The sequence below is a fragment of the Acanthaster planci genome, linkage group LG20 (assembly GCF_054643075.1).
Source record: "Acanthaster planci isolate LZ-2023a linkage group LG20, COTS_SCS, whole genome shotgun sequence".
NCBI classification, from domain to species: Eukaryota; Metazoa; Echinodermata; class Asteroidea; order Valvatida; family Acanthasteridae; genus Acanthaster; species Acanthaster planci.
Genome location: NC_141796.1, coordinates 3,549,832 through 3,572,813, shown reverse-complemented (window position 1 = coordinate 3,572,813; position 22,982 = coordinate 3,549,832). Strand labels below are relative to the sequence as shown.

Here is a 22,982-nt window from a genome sequence, read left to right as displayed (position 1 = left end):
AAGCCCTCTCTTTAGTCTATTTCTCACCATGCAAAGCTTCAAAGTTTATCTATTCAAATCCACTCGGATTCAAATCAATACAATAAACACTCGTAATCATTACAGTAATGACTCAAATTCAAAATCTGGTTACCATGCAGACACAAGTACCAAATCTCCACATGATCTACATTTGAGGATGAACTTCCGATGAGGACTTACCATGGTCTTTGGAGGTACCGGTTGAATGGACAGGATATGAGAGGACAGGGGTAGAATGTTGAGCTTATCATCGATGACCATACAACGTTTACATGTTGCAAGGGATAAGAGAAACCTGCAACATCAATAAGAATAACATTCTATGTCAAAGATTTTACATCCCTGGACTAAAACAAATGAACGTGCAGCCTGCATTACCACACCAGTGGAAGATAGAACAGTTTAACTCTTATTCATAAATGCCTCAGTTTCCCTATGCAAAAATGTGCAACGCAACCGTGAATTAACGTTTGATAATGCCCACTGTGTGAAAAAAAGCGCTGGCACCTGGATCAAGACAGTTTTAATCCATGCCTATTGGTCAAGAGTCTATGTGCGCCGTGGCAATCAGAACTTCCCACACACATGGAATTTGCCATTAAATGGATTGTTTGAGAAAATGAATGTAAAATTCTTGAACAAAATCCTTGGAAATTTATCATATATTGACTTCTTTTCACTCTGACTAAAATGGTACACATATTCATGAATAGGACTAAAATAAGCCTGTTTGGTCTTAAATGCAAGTTTAACCCATTGACGACGGGAATTTTTTTCCGAAAGCCGATTCCAAGAATTCCAGCCTCGCTTGGCCACGAAGGCCACCTGCAAAACTGCAAATTCTCAGTTTGTGGCCCTGTGTGCTCTGCACGCTTTGAATTACACAGTGAAAAGGCTCATTGTTTGGTGGCATGCGGCTCTACTCACGCTTCCACATTCCCGTTGCCTCTTTTCAAAGTGGGGACTATTGTGAAACTGGTGATTATGATGCAAATTCGGCCTTTTAATTTCTTGGCAACACACAAAGGCCAATCACCATATATACAAGAGCCAGGGTCTGCCTTCTTTCACCGTGTTCGCTCCAGCGTGGGCCGAGAATAATAGCTGAAAAGCGGGCTGAGGATCTCAATTTTTACGGTGCCACTCTTACCGTCTCCCGGCACGAAGGGGTTTAAGACCGGACAAGTATAAATGTAGTCACTTATGAATTTGGAAGCATGGACACTTAAAAGATGTAGCTCAACACTGGATGACATTTTTCTGCAATACATGTATGTCTCAGATGGTAGAGTATACCCATAGATACCCACAGAGACAAGGTCTCACCTTTTAAACTGTGCAATTAAAACTCGATGTGAGAAAAGTTTGTTGTTTAGGGGGTCTGGCAGACTCAAAAGAAAAAAAAAAGTCTGAGTTATATTTTTCCATTCCATACAAGTGTCATGCAGTACGTGGGAGTCGGAGTACCTATGACTGTTTGCTCCTTTAGCATGTGCACAATAATGTAGGGCTCCAAGCCTACTGGTCTCAGCGTCGTTGTGTTTTCTGACAGCGACGCTAGTGATCGATCGGTTTTTCCCAATCTTATGATGAGAATAATCTTGTCAACGACTTCAGCAACACTGAAGCGGTTTTGCCTTCAACCAAGTTCAGATGCCATCAACAATGCGACTTCCAGCAATGCTGGTATTGTCCGGGGACGGAAGATGCCATCAACAATGCGGTTTCCAGCAATGCTGGTATTGTCCGCGGAGGACAGGAGGGGACAGCAGAGCACCGGCAGTGTGTTTTATTATTTATCATTTATTTAAAAATAAAAACGTCGCAGCCGTCTAGTGTACATGATGAGTACTAAGCTGACATTTACTTGGGTGAAAACAAGACCAAACCTTTCATTAAATCTGCCTACGACATCTTGGTGTGACTCTGTGCGATACCGCGAATGAACATCCATGGAGAGTGTGTACAGCTGCTTCAGGGATGCCATTGTGCGAAGCAGTATCACTATAATACCGCCACCCTCTACGGTCTCAACGGTGCGGGCCAAGAGGTTGGGGGTCATAGCCTCAAAGTCCTACAAACACAAAACCAACAAACAGAAATGCAAAATTCCATTACAGGATTCAGATTGTGCTAGAAAATGCACAACGAGAAATGTCTTTACAAATAAAAGCTCTGTAAAAAGCTGGGTATTCCATTCCCTTGACAGTACACAGCATGTGGGCTCATTTGAGTCTCAAACTTGATACTCTGAGTGTAGAAAATGGTCCAAAGTTTACATTTCTGCTGTCTTAAAATATCTAGGTGATGCATATCTGGTCTGATTAGAAGTACACTTACTGCAAGTCCCGTACTTCTGTACTCTATGCACTCAGAAGCATTCTCACGTTAACACAAAAACACACTCAAATACATGTAAGGCCATTACATGTATGCTTCACAGAATTACTGTCTTCAGATCGGTTCTTCTCTGTTTTAAAGTCTAGATTGTATTCAACTACTAGTGACTCACACTACAGCACACACACACTTACCTTACCTGCACTACCTACATGTATATGTAGAGTGGACAGTCCTTTCTTTTCGCGCAGTTAAGAAAACTCGGTGAAAATAAACCTTTTTCTTGAACCGGGAACACAATTTTCAGCTGGTTTTGTACAAGGTTTCCTTTACTATTTCTCTTCCTTTTACGACAGATGACCCTTACCCCAAAATGCCTCTAAACATCTTTTTCAGAGAAGGGGAAACATCCTGTAGACGGGTGTACGTCCACAGAACGTCTTCCTTTCCTGCATCATGTGGACATCTTTTGTTCACAAGTCCACACTAAGTACATGTATGTAAGCTTAACGCATTGACACGGCTGAGCAACAACACTTGAGACTTGACCCTCGCTATCTACTGACTGGACCCAAGTCTCCAAATTCAGTGGCTCTTTACAATACATTTGAACCCTCCTTTGGTTTAACTGCACAAATATGCACGAGTGCCCACAGTCACTCTCTTGCATGTGTTTTCAATATGGAACTCAAACATGCACAGGTTCAGTGTGTACACAGTTGGTTGCCAGCACAAAATGACCCAGGGTCTTTTGTGCAGTCCTCTTCACTGCATTTGGTTTACTGCACAATGATGTACATGAAACAGTGAAGCACAGTTGTTGGGCAGCACAAAAGTGCAATCCGATATTCCTCTGAGGGACAGTTGGCGCAGTGCACAACACAACACAGCTGTGCTTCAAATTGACAATGATTAAAGCCTCACCTGCAGTACACACATGCCATATGTGTTTCCTAAGATCTTGTGTGTTTCAGAGTAGTAACAGTAGCGGATGTTGGTTGCTGCAATGAACAACTCAAAGGGGTCATCTTCTTTGATATCCAGGACACCGCTCTTTATCTTCTTCTGCAGTTGCTTCATACGCTTCTTGCGATGGCTGCACGATGAAAGCACAAAAACATTTATATAATGGGTTTCGCCATTACCCAACGTATTTTAATGAGCACTGTATGCTCAGTGCTTGTCCGAGAGCTTGCGAAAAAACCTCACAAGCTTATTCGGGTAGGACTCGAACCCACAACCTCCTGCTTACTAGTGCAGATGTCTTAACCACTATATTTATATCACTGTAAATTAACATCTCCCCAACGCAAAAATACATCTTGAAAACACAAAAGCATTAAGACTGCTCCTAGAATGTACAGACACATATGTACATACATGTATACATGCACATACAAATTGATACCCATTACCACTTTTAAATAATAAGCCCGCTTTTGGAAGGGTCATACGATTTGACCTTCATGTACACGAAATGTGTTGAAGGTCAAATTTTACTCTGCCACATGCTGCAAAGAGAATGTTGTGGGAGGCCATAATTGATTTTATTTGGTTTTTAGAAATTTTAGTGTTAAGCACATGGCAGAAAATTTGCACATGTTTCTGTTCTCCTTCACTGTCCGAGTATAATCAACCGGTGAATGCCCAGTACCGGTAAATAAAAATCCTAGCAAAGATTGTAAAAAAACCTGTTACTGTAACATGTACAGTGTACATTCACACAAACATAACTACCGGCACCGGTACATGTGGTCATTGGATGTACATGAACATTTTGTACAGGTGTCGGTATGTTTCCCTGCTTCATCTGCAAAGTAAGGCTCACCTGCTGAAACCAAGCTCCTTTTTGTAGCACCACAACACTGATGGTCTTGCTCTGACAACAGCCTTTGATAACATGTGATGTAAAATGACAACCTGGCATTGGACAGGAGAAGTGTGAGTGGTCAGTTAAGAGGAGACACAAATGCTGAAAACAGAATATACTGCACAGATACATGTACATGTACATGCTTGTACACAAAGTTACAAATACATGTACATGTACACATGAACAGGTGCTGTAAGTGTCACTCATTGAAATGTTTTCAAGGGTGGTACAAGTACCATTCGGGTGATGTTCAGGTTAACTGCTTTCATCTGATTAACACTATCACTGGAGTTCATTACATGTAGATCGGAGCATGGAGGTGATAGATGGGAGATACAATGTATGTACATCTTCCTAACTGGGGGGCACAGGCGTATATAAAAATAACCTGGACTTGCAATGCCTTTGTATGAAATAGAAGCCAACCAGCAGCCATTTTACTGAGCCGAATACAAATGCGTGGATTGGCTTGCTTCTATTGACGCCTGGGAGAACAAAGGCGGGCATTGCCGGACAAGCTTTGTATTCAGCTCGGTAAAATGGCCGTGAGTGGATTCAATGATCTCTAAAAGCTAATTAAGGGCATTGCGAGTCCAGGTTTTTTTGTATACGTCCGTGACTCAGGGTAGACAAAGATTACAGGATGATTGTTTTCCTTAATACCTCATCATGTTTAATTGGAAATACCTGCTGTGAAAATGCTTGGGCCTGAAACTCATAAAACTCACAAGCATTACACAAGACAATAAACTCTGTAAAATGTGCAAAAAGTAAATGTATTTATAAACCAGTAATGTATGAAGCATGATTAGTTTGAGTACAAGCCTTGCTTTTACTGGAAGTGGAATTGACTACTCCGCATGTACCGATTCCAAATATCATGCACTGTACGTGTACAAGTGCATGTAACTTGCACTGCAGTTTAATGTAGCACTGGTGTCTGTGATGTACTGCTGTACATATATGTGCAGGGTCAATTTTCATGACTTGAAAAGGTTGAGCAAACAAATGAAAATTTGTCCCATTTTTTTCATTTTGTGAAGAATGACACTGAAAGAAGTAACAAGAGTTGGATCTTACCTGATCTTTTCCATGGTCTCCAACGACAACGAACATTGATCGACGACCGAGAGTCACCCCATTCTCTATCAACACCCGAATCCGATTGTCAATCTTTTTACGGACCATTCTTCATGGAACATTCTGGAAAGAAGTGTCAAAGATTAAACCTGATCAACGTGTAAATTTAGTTCATTAAAATTTAAGGAGAGTTACTCTCGGGAAAACGTACAATTTGAAATAAAGACAAATATTGTCACTGCGAATTGCTTGATTTTCTTCTCAACCCAAAATCAAACACTAATAGTAACAGCCACTTTTACGGTGCACTGTCACGTCCTGTGCTACCTTACAGTGCACTGAAAGTAAAAACTCTGCAAAATACTAAGATTTGAATCAAATTTCCAAGAAAACGATTTGGAGAGAGAACAATTTTCTTGCTTGGCAGCAACAGATTAACAGTCTGGTGCCCGATATGAATTATGCTTGAGTTTACAATAGTTTGATCTACAAAACTACAAAAAGAAAATAATAACATCTACATGTACGTGTATGGTAAGAAAACATGTACATGTATGTGTACTTGGGTCTACATGTACCGTACACGCATGTGTACGTACACGTACATGTACATGTACCTTCAAAGCAGTGCACATACTAAGTGTCATGTGTACACATGTTCCAAATCACCTGGATGACCTGAAAGAATCTGACATCTTAGTTATGGGCTCTGCCCTTACCGATACACCGATGTATATTTACATCAATGCTTTATTCCCAGAGCTAGAGAAAAAATTCACAAGCTTACTCGGGCGGGACTCAAACCCATCCGAGTGTAATTCTTAGCTGTGCTGGTTGAATGGCAGTTGGTTGCGGCACGCTGGGGGTCACACTGACCAATCACAGGGCTCAACCATTCAGTCCAATCGCGGCTACGATTATGCACACATGTACAGAAAGTAGCTGCAGCTAATTTCCATGTTCTGTGTAGCAGTTGCAGCCATAGTCAACCATTTGGTTATGGCTTGTCTTCACATGTACACATGTGAACTGCATGACTCTTGGACGCTGATCAGGAAATATTTGCATCTTTTTTTTTTTTAGAACGGCATGGTTTTGGCCCTTTTTTTGGTACTAAGAACAAAGGGATGTAAGCTACCATACAAAATCCTGGGGGAAATGAAGCATTTCTATGGGTACACAACTAGAATAGAATCCCTGTTCATGCCATGTTAAACTTTATATAGAGCCTGTGGCAAAAAAGGCTCATTTTCTGAGGGGTTTGTGGGAGAGGAGCGGATGTTGGACCCCACAGTTCTGGGGGTATTTTAGGAGTAGGTGAAAGTAGGTACTATACTGATAATATTAGTACTGTGGCCCGACATGCGTACTTCACTTTCCAGATACAAGTAGCACCGAAAAGCCTATCAATTCATAGTGCTATCTATTTCGGTTTATATGAGATTTCTATGCCGTTACACCGACTTCTCCCATATAATTTCATGAGGTCTCCCGGGATACCATTGTATTTGGGATAGAGAGGTTTTCATTCACATTATACCATCTAAAACGGTGAGATCTTTCCTTACCAACAGGCTCAGATGTGCAGGCACTAGGCTGTTCTCCGTCATATGTACGCACGTGCATCTGTCCCCCACGTATGCGCAGCGCACGTGAAAACCAGACAGACAATATTATTGCGCCACCAATTGATAGCATGGAGCAATGTCAGGCCAAAGTCTGGTCGGGCATCAGCCGCTGCGCGGCACTTGGGGGGGGGGGAATATGTACCGTCAGTTTTGTTAATACTCTCTCCAACAATACAATTGAAAAATACGTCTCTGTACACTTTTTCATAAGATATAGCTTGCCTGCAGCAGATAGGGTTTTAGTTGAGTGTTTACAGGGTAGCAAGAACAAAACATTTCCAATAAAAGTTGACTTTTGCTGTCCATCCGCGACTCGTTTCGGATTTGAATAATAGCCACTAAAAACCAGAAATATAAGTTCGACAAGCAAAGACTTTGGAAACCTTCATGGATACAAGCAAAAACACTAATAAAGAAATGAAATGTGTTACGTTATCATTGTCTCTTGTCCAGTAAGAGTTGCAAGGTAGAAGACCTGTTTTAACTCCTTTCGAACATGACGTCGAGTATTCATTAAATACTCAGACAAACTGCTCAGGGGAAAATGGTTTTATTGCCAGCCATGAGAGGCGACTAGTCCTCACGCCCTGTGAAGCACCCCATGTTTAATTAATTGCCGGACTTTACTTCCCCTTAAAAAGGCCCCAAAACCACGACTATAGCCTCTATTCAAGTCGAAATTACTCAGCGTGGTTTGTAAACAATTTTTCGCCTCGGTGTCGGTGTATACGGTGAATTCCCCCCCCCCCCCGTTAAATGTCAAAGCACCATTTAAGTGAAGCATACCCCAGAACTGTGCTTGAAAATACAAGCATCCACTCCGGTGTTTTAATTATATAAAATTGATCAACGCGGCATTAGATGTGTACAGTAAAAATGTACTTTATCGACTTTTACTTTTGTAGCAAATACCATGGGCGATATCCGGCCTGGGATTTCATCAAGAGTCTTTTATGTCAAGAAACCTGCTAAACAAAGCGTGACGTCATCAGTACAGGGGCCTATTAGCAATCGATTGTCGTAATGATAATCAATTGTAAGCTTTCACGTTGGTGCCAGTGCGGTTTTTTTTAGGCAATATGCCTGTAACCTTCGTGTAATTCTATGTAATTGTCGGCTGGCTTTTTTTGCGACACAAATAAAGTGAATTCAAACGCCATGACTTCTCTCTTTACGTGTTGGCCAAGGCACGGCCATGTTACTTGGCTAATTCTTTCCATCATCTGCGTGATCCGCCGGAGCGATACCATCGATGATACTTCTGTAATGCGTTCAGATTTCAAGTCTGAATTACACTCGGACGGCACGATTAAGTTCCGCGTGATTCGATCCAACGGGCAGGGCTCTCACGTGAGGTGTGCCGCGGCATGCCTTAAGGAGGAATATTGCCGATACTTCAGTTACACAAGAGATACAGGACAGTGCGAATTGAGTGATGCCTCGGTAGTTTCTTCAAAGGAAAACAGACTGAAATACTTTAGCAGAAGCGGTAAGACATTTGATTTCCATTAGTATCAAGCGGGATGTTCGTTTTACTAGATACAAAAATCACAGTCATCACTGGTGATTTGTCATAAAAATGTGACCGAGGTAGGGCCCAAAAAAGGTCTCCCGCTTCTGGTCAGAGGTTTGCTCCAAAAGTTGTGCGGCGACGCAGCTTTGTTTGTTTGGTTTTTTTTTTTTTTGGTTTTTGCCTCCCCTTTTTTTTTCTAGAGCATATGTGCTTGTACGTACGTCTACCCGATACCAACCTTGATCTAGACAGCCCCCTCACTAGTTTGGTGTTTAATCAAAAACATTTCTAGCTTGTGGGTGTACACAGGACATAAGGTGATTTCGTTTGTCTTGTTCCCAGATGTAAATGTATGATACAGAATGACGTCATCTGAAAAAGAGTGCCTGACTAAATGTATGTGGGCCCACTGTAAAGGGACTCTTTTATTGTCCATAATGCTAAACCATACCCTCATCTAAATACGTTAAAATTATACAGTAGCAGGATTCCAGTCAATCAAGCAAGTTTGTCAGCCTTCAGACATCGTATTACACAAAATAGAAACTTTCTTATTTTGTCGACGACGCGCACCCGAAACCGGAAACTAGCTTTTTTCCTTTTTTTGGAGGGGGGGGGCGAGGTCCATGTTGAACATTTTCTTTTTTTTTTCTTTGCATATGGTAACCAAACATTGCTCTTAACATGTAGTTAATTTATGTTCTGAAAGAAAAATAACGTTTGAGGTTTTTCAGAAAAAGGAGTCTTGGGGGCAACGAATGAATCAAGGACATGAAAAAGAAAAGCTTTAAATCCTTCGAGCCGGATTCGAACCAGCGACCTATGGATTTATGTGGGTCTGCACAACCTACAGCCGGTCCTAATCCCTACAGTCCACCGCTCTACCAACTGAGCTATCGAAGGAGCCATACAGTGTCTCGAATTTGTTCAAACTATGGTGGCGTTCCTTTATTTTTTGACTCGCAAAGTTGTTAAGAAACTCAGTGTCTGACCGAAATACTGAGCAGATAATGGAGGAAGGCTTGAATCCCTTGTGAATCTCAAATTTTTCATCAAGCACATGAAAACTTCGGAATTGAAAAGCAATAATTAATCACATCTTTTGTTTGTATACATATTTTCACAGTTTTGTGAAGAGTCATGTTCCCCTCCTTAAAACGCTCTCTGGTCTGAAACAGTGTCGAGATTTGACTCCAATATAGCGATTCCCCAACCACTCTTGCCAATTCTTGTCTCCTCTTATCCGCAAGTTAAATCGTTCCCATAAAATACACATTCGAATTAATGCTACGTTTTGAAAGAAAAATAATGATTGAGTTTTTTCCCAAACAAAGAGTCTTACAGGCATCGAATGAATCAAGCAAATGAATGAATCATGAAAATGGAAAAAACCCTCTAAATCCTTCAAGCCGCATTCAAACCAGCGACCTATGGATTAAAAGGGGCCTGCACTACCTACGGCCGGCCATGATTTCTACAGTCCACCGCTCTACCGAGCTATCGAATGAGCCATGCACTGTCTTGATCTTTTTACTTTAAGGGAGTTCCTGTCTGTATTTCTTGACTCGCAAAGTTGTTAAGAAACTCAGTGTCTTACAAACGTTCACACCCAGCCCAAGTCAGTGATACCACGGGCGGATACAGGATTTTCCCAAAGGGAAGCGTGATCCCAAATTTTCCAAAAGGGGGTGTGAACGAAATCAGAAATGGTAATGCCCGCGAAAACGAAGCGGTGTCACGCCTTGTTTTTCTCCCCTTTCCCTCTTTCAATGTATGAATTTATTTTTTGGTGGTACCGTCTCTGAATAGCATGATTTTCCGAAATATTGAGCAGGTAACGGAGCAAGGCTTGAATCATATATTCCTCATTATTTGATCTGATTCCAATATAGTGATTCCCCTAACCATGCTTGCCAGTTTTTGTCTCCCCTTAACCGCAATGTACATCATCATTAATTAATTCTATGTCATGAAAGAGAAATATTTTTTGAGGTTTTGTTTTTCAGAAATACGAATCTTGTATGCAACGCAGTTTCCTTCTGTTAATCTGAATCAAGAAGATGAAATGAACCCTCTACCTTTTATTGTCTACTCGGGCAGTAAAGGCGCTGTCTTTATGTAGTATTTATAAGTGTACCCCCCACACTAAGCAATACTATAATCCAGAGCTGTCCTTCTATTTATCTTTTGTTCGTTAGTCGGAGGTCATATAAATGTTGCAGGTTGAAAAATGTGAATGTTAAATGTACCCCCCAAAAAACCGAACTGTTACGTCTCAATTTACGACCTAAACGTCTTTGACAATAGGTCCTTAACAGTGCCATGAAATTTGTTAGTTTTACAATGGAGTTAGTGAGTAGCGGTATTGGCAATCTTGGTTCAGATTCTGTTTGTATCGAATCGGATGCAAATTTTTTTTGTCGGATTTGGATCAGATTGAGCCTAGGCCTTCAACTCGAATTGAGCTACGGCTCTTAGATTCAGATTTCCGCCTGAAGCTGTCGGATCCGATTACAATATGCTTCCATCAAGTTTGCCTATCCAGTGCATATCTCTCCTAGGATTGTCAGTGCATTGCACTATACTCTTACGGGTATTAATCCTTCCTTTCTTCCCAGTATGCATAACTGCATATAGAACTTCAGGTTTTTTAAACTACATATTCCCATTGCCTGCATTTGACGGGGAGATTGTGTTGGATTTCGCACTACAAACCTCTGCCGACGCCATTGTCAGTCTGTCAACAGATGGCACCTTTGGCGGTGTCAAGTATGAATTGGGTAAGGACTAGGGTTTTTTTCACTTAGTGTCTTTCTCGTCTAATGACCAGTTCGGTATTCCAAGAGCGCATGCCCAGTACGAGGTTATCACTTATCCACTGATCTCTGTACACTGGATAGGCAACTCTGCTCCCCGAATTGAAGCGACTGCGCGGACATCTTAGGCTATTCAATATAGTGGCATTTTCTCAAGTCACCGGCTTTTGTGTCGTGCATGAATGCATTTTACGGAATGGACAGAAGTTGGAGGCCATTATATTGGATCTCCTAAGATGGCGGTCATTTCAATTCACACATAGGCAGTTACTGCTGAGCAGCCTATCCAGTGTATAGAGATTATCGATTGTTCCCGAAAGACCTTGGCTTTTGAAATACCGAACTGGATCGTGTTGTTAAATAGTAATAAGAATAATACTAATAACAAGCACTTGTAAAGCGCCCTCTATCTAGCAAACCATTCCGAGGCGCTGTATTATCATTAGGCCTATCCCTGCACATTGGGCTCGTACATCATCTGAACATTCCTGAAACCATCTCAGCTCCCTGGGGAGTATAATATCCCGGTACGGTGCTGCTATTTTGGTGCAAACGGCTAAACTACCATAGGCCTATCTGGGGCCGATTTCACGAAATTCATGTTATCTTGAAACTAATCTTAATGCTTAAGATGAGTCCCAACTCTTTGATTGATCTTTGCCATGAAGGGTTCCAAGATTGGTTTTGCCAAACCCATCTTAAGAAAGATGGGTCATAATAAGAAATTTGGAGGCTGTTTTATGTTTCTTTGGACCCTTTGACGAAAACAGTCGTTGAAAATATGGAGAAAGCCAAAATAAGAACGTGTTGCAGAGCAGTTGACTCATGTATGCTTCCAACTATTTTTAAAAATTCCATTTTGAAATAACAAATAGGTTTTCCCGTTCCATAAGATTTTGGAACATTTCACTTTAATTAAAACTACCTTTTTTGTAAATGATAACACTTTCCAAGCCTGTTGCTGCAGCTAGTTTCATAGCACAAAACTGTTACAAATAACAGCTCTAGGACAATACTCGTCTTTCCCTTCGACGATAATTACTGCATGCAATATTGAGATAAGACAACCTCAGACCCATTTCAAGTAAGGAAGAGTTCTTGAAGAAGTTAGGATTTGTTGAACGTGTCCTAAAATTTGGAATTGATTTGAAATTGATCCAGAGACGAGTTGTGTGTTTTACTGGAAACTTTCTCAGAAAGCTGCGACCTTTGCTGAAAAATCCTTTAGAAGCGCCATAAAGGACGAATTTGGATAATGTAACCTTTACAGGAAACCAAGTACTTTTGTCTTTCATCATATTGAGACATTGCAATCATGGGCGTAATCCATAGGGAGGGATGGGGGATCTTCCCCTTTTTGGTGGGTTGCAGGCTACTGAACACCCCTTTCGTGGTGGAAACAAGTTAAGGGGAATTGTGAAGGAATATTCAGATTCTGCAGCCCCCGGTTTTCACATTTCAAGTCATTCCCCTCCATTCCTCAACCCCATCCCCTAATTTCTAGGAGAGATTTACCCCACTGATTGCAATCCCTATGAATCAGGGCATTGGGTTTTCCATGTATAATTTCAACAAAATATCTAACGTTCATTTCTATCGATACGCGTCCGTGTTCGTGCAAATCTTATCGTTTGACTCTGGATTTTCCCGGTTAATTTAGCATTTCTTTCATTTGAAATTACTTAAACGAAAGCTTCTTCATTTCGTGACAGAATTTATCGTTTAGATGGTTTGAATTAGTGGTTATTTGGATGTGATTTTTTAGTGATTCAAAATTGACTAAGAAAGAATAGACCAAAGAAATCAGCAATAATAGTTACATAACTCACTGTTATTTGACTTTCAATTAAGGGCCAACGTTTTGTATACAAATTTATATCATTGACTAAATTGAATAATGAAATCAGTAAAGTGAATGACCCACCCCAAAAATAAATAAATAAAAAATAAGTGAGACGAAAATAACGACAAATGGGATGAATACGTTTTTTTGTGATTTACAATGCTCTGAAAGTGAAATCTAGTGGTGTTTTTTCGAAATTGGAATCAACATTTACGGCGGATGACCGTCTTTGACGAAATGAAACTTCCGTTTAAGCAGTTTTGCATGAAAGAATTATGAATTACATTTGAAATTTTTTTCTAAATGCCTTAGATATTATAAGGATGCAATTTGAAAAATGGCTGCTTACAGGCTGGGGAACTATAACTTTTCGGGGGTGATTGTTTTGTGTGATTAATTGAAAATCTGATATGCTAACCCACCAAATTGGAAAGAAATTGATGTCAGCTTACTTGAATGTTATTGGGCCATGAACAATGTCGATTTTACACTTGTTTCAATGGGGCTAAAATTATTGTACTGCAACCGCAAGTTGACTCCATTATATACTGAATTGTTATTAAAAATAGCAGCTTACGTTGCACGGTAAGAAAGTTCTTATTTCCCCGCTTGTAAACACACTGTAAGACAGTTTAAAGATCGGTCATAGTAAAGCCCTCAAAAGAAGTTACATTGTTTGTTAGAATATATTTAAAGGAAACATGATACTTTTCTTAAGAACACAAGGCATTGTTGTTTGTTCTTTATCTAATCCAACTCATCTCCGTTCGAATGATTACTTCGTATTATAATATTGTTATTTGCGTAAGTCTGTCCCAACTTGAGGGCAAACACGAAGAATTGAGTGCATAAACAAAATCCAGGCAGGATATATTTCTATGTCATTGGGTAAGCAGGTAGGCCTACGGAGTTCACAATTTTTAGCGAGAAGTTAACAAAATTTGGTAGAAAACAGAAGCAGGTAACTGCAGATAACGTTCCAACACAAAAACCAAGTCTTCTTTTGTTTCCCCATGTATTAGTTCACAAATCCAGTTTGTTTTTTGTTTCTTGGAAAGTCCACCTATAATATGCAAAAACGAATGCGGAGCACGTGCCACAGGAACAAATTCTGATGAAAGCATGAAAAGACTAATCATCAGTTGATTGAATCGAATTGTTGACCAACCCCTCTACCAGGGCTTTCAACGAATTTGACCGAACAAAGTGATCGTTTGAATTTGAATGAACAGAATTATCAAAAAAAAGCTCAAACTATTTGACACTCAGATACTGATGTAAGTTAACTCAACTCGAAGTGAATTTTGAATGATCCTTTGACCAAATTGGTTGGCAATTTTTACAAAATATATTCAACTTTATATTTTCAACCGATATCCTTAGTCATTGGCCATGGTGGAGGTGTCAACACCGTCATGCGTCGTTGCTGGAGCTGCACAAATCTGAAGGTTGTTCCATCAGAAGACGTGGTAAATGAGTCACAGATGCGACGCTTTTGGCTCCAATTCGACAACAACCGCGTTGCCCTTGGAAAGTACCATGAGGAGGCGTATATCGAATGGACTGATACCGGCAACATACCCACACCCACGGCTAGCCCCGTCTGGTTCCTTGGTTTAGGTGGCTGGGCGTCTCCTGTGGACTGGCTAATATACCAAAACTGCTGAGAAGATTGTGTTTAAGTGTGCTTTAATCGTAATACATAGGGGAAAAATTAATCTAAGAATTGCATAAGTAGTATTTCGAGGTTTTTGTTACTTCTTGAACAACTCGGGTTCTGTTGTTAGTAATTGTTAAAGTATAATCACGTTCATGCAACCTCAATTTTACATCAATAGCATTAACATGTATTGTATAAATGGTTTGCAGTCTTTCAGTTTCGTCACTACACAAAAAAAACAAACTTTTCATGATTAAACTTTACGGTTGAAAACAGGTGTAACTGATTAACTTATCTTGTTGGGTGAAGGAGGAATGTTTATTGTCTTTTTAAACATACTGAATTATGAAAACCTGAATAATCTGGTATGAGTATAATTATACAACCTATTTCATTATTTTAAAAGGCTAGCCTTATACCATCTAGTATTCCAGAGGCGCGCCCAGAAATGATCCTGTGAATTCATGGACTACTTCCTAATGAAGTTAAATTGATCATGTAAGCCATGCATTTTCATGAGGCAAGTGCAAGATTTCACGCATATTCAACGGTTTATGACACATTTCTGGTAATGTATATTGTCTTTCAATTGGCAATTTAATGCTGCCTTTGTTATGATTTCATTGTGTATACGAAATTGAAATTGCAGACGTATAAACTTCCTGGGACATTTAAAAAAACTGCGTGTTGATGTTGACTGTATGTGTGGGTATTTTCAGCAAGTTTGTTATAGCCAATTTAAAGTTGCATGCGTCTTGATGGCTGCTAGATTAAAAATGTGGCAAGACGGTAGGCAGTTATGGATCGATAAAAAGCCTGGTATGTCAAGGTTCGATGTCTCTATTGTTTGCACAAAGGACAACTAAACTCAATCTATAGTTTTTTGTCCACGTTTATAGTTACAGAATAGGATACCAGGACCAGGTGCGGTTGTTAGATGTTTCATTATGCTTGTATGACACAATTAGACTTTCTTGGACACGTTCCTTCACTTACGTCCAAAGAGTAACAGGAGTATACATCTACTCTGGTTATTTCTCGACGTCACTTACAAATAGTATGTAATCAGTCTAAATTCAATGATCGATGTTGTCATCGCAACGGAACCGAGCATGAAGGGGAAATTAGGCCTTGGAAATGCCACAGACAACCTTTATCAGTTTATTAGTGTACGCCAGTGAGGTTGGTAACAGTGGCTTACATTTGAGCTGGACTTTATTTTGGGGGGGGGGGTGAGCAATTGTGGGGGGACGACTTGCCCAGTCATGGAAATTTGAAAAGCTGGGGGGGGGGTGCTGACACCATATGACACTCTATTGGGGGCGATGTTCATGGGTACATCTGAATAAGAATTATACTCCTGCAGAATCCTACATCAGAAGGGCATGGCTTTTTGGGTGCTGTGGAATAAATTTCGGTTGTTTGAAGTCTGAAAATTCGTCACAATCCGCCTTAATGTGACCCACTCCGCAAAAAGGCCCTGCAAGTCCGGCTATGTCTCTGTAGGTAACAGACCATTCAGTGCATCTGCCAGAGATCAGTTTTAAATTTTACTGTGTCTCAGGAATAGAATGTGAGACAGAGGTCACAAATACACAGATTTAATCCTTACTAGAATGCCTCTGTGTCCGTGGGCATCACTTCCAATCAATTTGTCACACATAAGCCTAAGGGCCATTTTTGCAGAGCCAGTCACATATTTTTTCACACGAAAACGTGAGGGGCATTTCAAAAAGTGGAGTATAATACATGAATGTAAGGAACCTTACCTGAGTAAGGGCGCCCTCATCCTTCTGATACGCGTCACGGAGGTATAATTGACATAAAGTTGATACTTTTTAGGGCCCTTTTCCAATGCTCGACTTGGGCTCCATCTCAGGCTTCGTTCCCAAAACCAATCCCCGATTGCGGGCCTGAAGCGTTTCAATCGAATTGGATTACTGTAATTTCTGGCACTCCTGTATCTTAATACATGTTTTGTGGCACTATTAAACTAATTAGAGCGCTTACAGCTTCAAAGTCAGTTGAAGCCTGTGACGGAGCTGAAATTGAGTATTGGAAAACGGCCTGTGCTTCCCGGGCACGCGGTGTGAAGGTGGTCTCTTTGCTTTGAGGTCTTGAATGTAGAGCCGTACTCTCTGCATTTTGTTTCTAAGCCATTCTCCTAAGTGTGGGAGAGAGTCAATGCTAGAAACCCCTAGTATTAGTAAGTACTTATCATTGTATAAATGCTTCACACGATCTTCTGTCGGAGAAATTGTACGATTTACGTCGCCCAATGTGGTAACTGCTTTTTGTTTTACAACTTGCCACAGTGTACACTGTGAATTTCAGCACCATGAATTTGCAGTTAATTTGCAGTTTCACTGTGAAATTGTGTTTTCACTGCAACTTCATGGCAGTTCACATGGTGAAAACACCGTGAAAAAAATCCCGGTGGTGACCCCTTGCCGACACCTTGAGGTCAAGTGAAAACACCGTGAAAATGCAGTGAGCTCATCTAGGGGGCCTTCCTCATTAACTTTGCAGTGGGGCTAATCCTTTAAATGCTTTACGGACCTATTATCTGAATCCCTCATAAAAGTACCATTACCTGTCTTCTTACTGTGGTGGTGACAGGTGTAAATGTACATGTACATGTACACTGAACACCCCAATCACAATGTTCGCATCCTTGCAATGTACATGTAACCCCGGCCAGGTTGTTCATACACTACATCATGGCCTGTAGCTGAATGAGAACATTGTAGGGACTTCAGCAAAACGACTCCCCACAAATTATGTCACCTCACAGAAACATTTATTTCAATGTTCTGGCATATGCCACTGTGATTATATTAAATTTGCTTGAGTAGAGTTATACTCATGAATATTCTGGAAATTAATTCCCATGGCCATTTATGATTACTCCTCCACAATTAAACAACAGTCAGCACCGAGTGCTCACTGTTATGCATGATGTTGGAGCAGAAAACACTAGTGCCAAAAAGAATGTTGAAATTTGGGGGAAGACGCGGACTAGTGAAAATTCTGCTTATGGACTAGTCAAAAGCCATCATTGCTGGTCCGGCTGGCAAGTGAGAAAAAGGTAACGGCAAATCCTGTCAATGCACGATGTCATATGTACACTGCGCTTGCTCGATTGGACAATGATGTACACACCATTGCTATCCTCACTCGCTCTGATGCTACAGTACATTGTCGGCTTTGTTATTCCACCACTTTGTATACAGTTTCACAGTCTTTTGGCAATTCCATAATTCGGTGTGGTAACTTCACCACTCAATGTGCCTTTTGCCCACAAAAGTTGGAAATATTCATGTGTCTTCTGGTATGTGGTGGGGGGGGTGTTGTGACATCTAACACCAAGTTTCATGGAATTTTATGAATTGTGTCACATTTTAGGGCTGAAAAAAAACTTGTGTCCTTCCTCCATGGTTCTACATAAGCAAAATGTGCTTATCAACTTTTCAGCTGCATCCGGCAAATTTGAGCCATCGTACCTGTACGTGTATCCATCTCTTCTCACAGCTCAAAAAAGGAAAAATCAATCCTGTCTTTCTCAGGAAAGACAGGATCCTGTCTTCACAAAACACCTGCTTTACATTCACAACATGTGGAAAGAAAGTTTTGTGGTTTTCACAAGTTCCCTTTGCATTTCGCTATCACGGTTTCGAAAACACACACGCAATATTGCTTCATGCAAGGTTTCCGCTGGTTCCCGTTGCACCGTGCTACTGCCAAAAAGGTGTGATGGCAACGCGGCAACCAGTCCATGCATTAAAATAGCGTTGTGCAATTCGCTGTATACACACACAAAACTCTACGTGGCTGCACATAGAAAAATGATGTCGCAGGAAGTACAAGTTACGTGTACTTCCCAGAACTTGATTAGTTGGATATATAAAATGTACGTATTTTTCATATGCAGCAAGGTATGAGACGGAGAGAACCCCCCCTGCTTTGTGTTGGTCATTGTCTCGCAGGAATCTGGGGAATTCCTTTCAGACATCTTGGGGGATGTGTTAAGTAACAACAGTCTGGAATGTGTATGAGGATTGGACATGTTGGGGGGTACCCCTTGGTCTCATTTCTTGCTCAGTATAGTATTTTTTGTGTTCACAAATTTAATTTGAGGTTACATATATGTTGCTTGATTGGCCTGAGGTGCAACCCGACACGACCTCGCTAAAGGTTTCATTGGTGTCAAGAGAGAGGACGTTAAACTGGCATTGGATGAAATTTCAGACTATTCATGGTGAGAAAGACAGCAATAGGTGGAAAGGCTTGCGGTAGCACCATGCGAAGGAATATACATAAACTGGGAAGGAATATAAGTAAACTGGCATTGTTAGAAAATGATACCAGCCAACATCTACTCGGGTCATTTGCAAGAGTATGAGCTGTTGACCGTGCAATGAACAGTCGCGCTGCATGCTAGTTACGTGTTTACATGTAGCACATGAGCCTCGTACATTAAGCAGGCAATCACAAGTGTTCAGGCTGTGGACTTATACAGTGAGCTTGAAAGTGCTGCGCCGCTGATTTAAAACACGAGTCATTAAATGTGAGGAAAGTCTTGAAAATGTGGCAGTGTTCCTCAAATGACCACTGCTGGTTGGGCCTTTGATTTTGGAGAATGCAGTGGCTCAATGATTTTTTTAGTGGCCCCGTGCCAGCAGAGCACCGTTAAGATTGAGCGCGCATGAGGCATGAGTGTCAAGGGTTGACGCGACAGTGGATCTTGCTACAGTACGGTCCGTTGAGTTCGTGATGAGCGAGGAGTTTACACTCCATACTTAAACAGAGGTATTCAATCGCTCCTTTTGTTGGTAACTGCTGCGCTAATTCCTGGCTGTCTATCACACTAATCTTTTATTACGCTTCAACAGTTAATCCGCTGTTTTCACACCTTCCACGGTGGGAAGCTGGACCGGTGTACGTTATGAATAACAATAGGACCATCAGCTACCAAGATGTTGATGTGAAAAGGCTAATCCACTCCCAAGCTGATCAACTTTCCACCTTGAGAACGGGCTTACATTGCCTTGACAAAAATTTCACCGTGATTTAATGGTAAAACTGCATCTTCACGGTGTTGAAAGTTCATAGTGGTATTGGTTAGCTAGCAGTGTTAGCCTTTGACCATCTATTGTATTGTTATTTATGGTGCCGTCCAGCCATTACACACCAACCGTTTTTATGAGTTCTGGAGTGAGACATCATTTATTGTTTACGTGTTCTCCAAGTGCTCGTCCACTTTAATAAGGGGACCGTTCCTCCGTCCTCCCACCGTCCAAATGACGCTGGTCCGCTACATATATATCTCCACCCTCCTAGGATTTGTGCCCACGGTGACAAACTAATATGCAGCTTTCAAACAGCAGACATTCACTGCAGGCACAGTGGAAGGAGTTTCACTTGGGATCGGTTATAGTATTGCTGTATACATACTGTACAAGTGTAGCAGTACACATGGAAATTGTTCTCGCACAATTATAAAGTGTAAGTTCACACGTGTATGTGTATGTAACTAATCAAGCGAGTTAAGTATATTTGTCCAAAACTGTTGTCTTAAGTTGATGCCCAGTCCTGTTTACTTATAAGAGCTAGATAAAATAATGCGCAAATTGACTTGTATTTCGACAAAAAGACTTGTGACTTTGTTGTGTTCGAACAAAATGACTTGTGAAATGACTTGGAACCACCTCTGCCTTACGCAAACCGAAGTTCTGCCTTTAATGAATCTTTATCATATCAATACACTTTTTCATACAAATAAATACCACAACCAGCCTTTGGTGCGTCAACGAACTATTCAATCACAGTATGCTCCACCGCCCACCCCACCATATATCCTCCTGCGCCATTGCCCATTATTAGTAAAGCAGGACTTGCTCAAGACACAAAGACCGGTAGACTGGTCCCCGTCCCTATTACATAGGGACCGGTGCGATTAGCCCTGTCAATCTGGATGCTGAATATTTAAGTTTTTATCAGGCCAATAGCAATGCTTTAACATGAAATATGTCTGCACTCTGCACGCAAGCAGAATAAAATGCAAGTACTATTTCCCGCTAAGCCTCTGTTGATCACGTGTGGTAATTTATTTTTCAGTGATAATCGTCGATAAATCAATTCAAGACAATTTATTTCAATTAGGTGCTTACTGTGTTAAATTTTAAATAAATGAACCATTTACAGTGAAGTTAATTTCAGCAGCGAAGAAGAAGAAGCATAATATGCTGCCAGCTCTTGCTTGATTTGTGCATAGAGCAGATACCGTTTCCTCAACGTACACTTGACAGGAATCTGCCGGATTCATTACCCGCTACTGGCCCCTACCTAAGAAGTCTGGAGACTACGTATGGGACGGGAACCAGTCTAAAAGACCGGCAGCGCCCTCTACGTGCATAAGGGGAAAAGGGAAAGGGAATTATTATTTGTTTGTTTTTATTCAACAACACCTTTTTTAACCTGCTAATTAAATATTTTCCAAAGCCTTTAATAAAGAAATACCTGTATAAAAACCTGCTATTACTTTGGTCTTTTATTTAGGAATTGGATGGGCAAACTTGGGTGTAGAAGGGGAATCCTGCAGGGTATCCCTCCTTTAAGTGTCCTGGTATTGCTCTACTTTACTTGTTTGGTTGTCACACTGTTCACAGGTACTGTGAGCTAGCATCCGATATTTCCCCCAAAATATCAGTCTAACTTGGTAAAAATTGTCGGTCTCGTTTAACATTCACACTGACCAGTTTAATGGAAAACTTTTTTTTAGGTAATTAACCCCTCATTACAAATCAGACATCATCGAAGTCCATGCTGCCGGGCAGAGTCTGGATCTGGAGACTTGGCCGCCATGATCCGTTAGCGTCCCACCCACGGATGTATGGTATAAACCTGGACTTGCAACGCCTTTGTATGAAAAAGAAGCCAACCAGCGGCCATTTCACCATGCCAAATACAAATGTGTGGGTTGGATCCCTTCTATTGACGTCAGGAAGAACAAAGGCTGGCATTGCCAGGAAAGCTTTGTATTTGGCTCGGTACAATGGCCGCGAGTGGATTCAATGATCTCTATATGCTGATTAAGGGCATTGCGAGTCCAGATTTTATTATACACGTCCGTGGTCCCACCGCCAACCGGCCAGTTAGCAGTGGCAAGTACATGTACAAGTACCGTTCACTCAATTGTGTCGTGCAAGATTGTACCTGACTATGAAGCCTGAAAGTTCCGCTTATGGCGCGCTTCCGGAAGCATTGGAAAGGAAAAATAATGTGCAAAGATTTTAGAATTTGTGAGATTTTTTTCGTTCAGTTACTTCATTAAAAATCCCACTTAGAAAAGGGGCTTTGGAAACTTTTTTGCGAGTATATCAATTTATAGAAACTGAAAAATCCCTTGACTAAAAAGAAAAATATCCCGCCAAAAACTGACCCATCACTGCCGAAAATCTTAAATGCATGAAAAACAGTGCAATGAGGCAGTCTCGTATGCAGATGCACATTTAGGGTTTGAAATTTTATGGTAGTCTGTGAGTTATAGCCGAAATAAAAACAGATCAAAATATTTGAAATACTTCTATAATTTATAAGGTAATAAACGTAAGCAATGTTGTACTTATACGAAAGATTCTAATATTTTACCCAACAACAATGAACTGCTTGATGGGAACTCCATTGAATCTGGAGCCCATCGACTGCAGGTAGGTAAATCTGTGCAACGTAGTACAATCTCGTTTTCACGAAAGTACGGGCAGTTAAAACAAACGTGCCTGAACAAGGAGACCTAGGTACGATATCGCCGGATGTGAGAGGTCGTTAATAAAATTCGCTTTTTACCCATCTTCGGGTGACTTTTCCTAAATCTTACTTGAGGAAGACACGGATTAAATTCCAACATGAGTTGAAAGAAAGAAAGAAAGACTTGTTTTACTTTTCAAATGAAAACTTTATTTCGCTCCATTGAAACGAACAAAAATACAATAACTTAAAATTAAATTATTTACAGAAAAAGATTGTTAACAGAAGTGAAAAAAGACAGTAAATGAAAAACAGGATAGATAAACGAAAATGAATGTCATACAGTGTAAGTAAAAAAAGCAAACAGAAAGAAAAAGTTAAGATTAAGATGAATAATTGATCGGAAAAGAAAGCTGCCCAAAGCGCAGAAAGAGAACACGCAGTAGGAACCATTCAATACAC

At 40.7% G+C, this 22,982-nt stretch overlaps 2 protein-coding genes and 1 non-coding gene across 4 annotated transcripts in view; 1 reads left to right on the top strand and 2 right to left on the bottom strand.

Moving 5' to 3' along the window:
* nat10 (N-acetyltransferase 10) overlaps nucleotides 1-6,967 on the bottom strand; it is a 34,650-nt gene extending 27,683 nt beyond the window's left edge. For both annotated transcript variants that reach the window (XM_022227923.2, XM_022227924.2), the window contains exons 1-6: nucleotides 6,883-6,967; nucleotides 5,315-5,437; nucleotides 4,190-4,281; nucleotides 3,286-3,457; nucleotides 1,911-2,095; nucleotides 202-316 (exon numbers count right to left, since the gene is read on the bottom strand). In XM_022227923.2, coding sequence (XP_022083615.2) covers nucleotides 202-316; nucleotides 1,911-2,095; nucleotides 3,286-3,457; nucleotides 4,190-4,281; nucleotides 5,315-5,422 — 672 coding nt within the window. In that variant the 5' untranslated portion in view covers nucleotides 5,423-5,437; nucleotides 6,883-6,967. The remainder of the gene's footprint in view (nucleotides 1-201; nucleotides 317-1,910; nucleotides 2,096-3,285; nucleotides 3,458-4,189; nucleotides 4,282-5,314; nucleotides 5,438-6,882) is intronic.
* Nucleotides 6,968-7,990: 1,023 nt separating this feature from the next.
* On the top strand, nucleotides 7,991-15,981 carry LOC110975480 (uncharacterized). Its single transcript, XM_022228015.2, has 3 exons — nucleotides 7,991-8,431; nucleotides 11,074-11,235; nucleotides 14,498-15,981. Exons 1-3 carry the CDS (start codon nucleotides 8,101-8,103, stop codon nucleotides 14,779-14,781), a joined length of 777 nt encoding a protein of 258 aa, XP_022083707.2. The 5' UTR covers nucleotides 7,991-8,100; the 3' UTR covers nucleotides 14,782-15,981.
* Trnay-gua (transfer RNA tyrosine (anticodon GUA)) lies at nucleotides 9,248-9,358 on the bottom strand. Its single transcript has 2 exons — nucleotides 9,322-9,358; nucleotides 9,248-9,283 (listed from the first exon to the last, which is right to left on the bottom strand). It is a non-coding gene; the product is annotated as a tRNA-Tyr (tRNA).
* Nucleotides 15,982-22,982: the final 7,001 nt, after the last annotated feature.

Excerpts from the sequence above, each read along its gene's own strand:
- LOC110975480 (XM_022228015.2), top strand. The coding sequence starts at position 8,101 with ATGACTTCTCTCTTTACGTGTTGGCCAAGGCACGGCCATGTTACTTGG. Across the intron at positions 8,432-11,073 it reads GAAATACTTTAGCAGAAGCG|TATGCATAACTGCATATAGA; the intron begins GTAAGACATTTG and ends CTTTCTTCCCAG. Across the intron at positions 11,236-14,497 it reads CGGTGTCAAGTATGAATTGG|TCATTGGCCATGGTGGAGGT; the intron begins GTAAGGACTAGG and ends CGATATCCTTAG.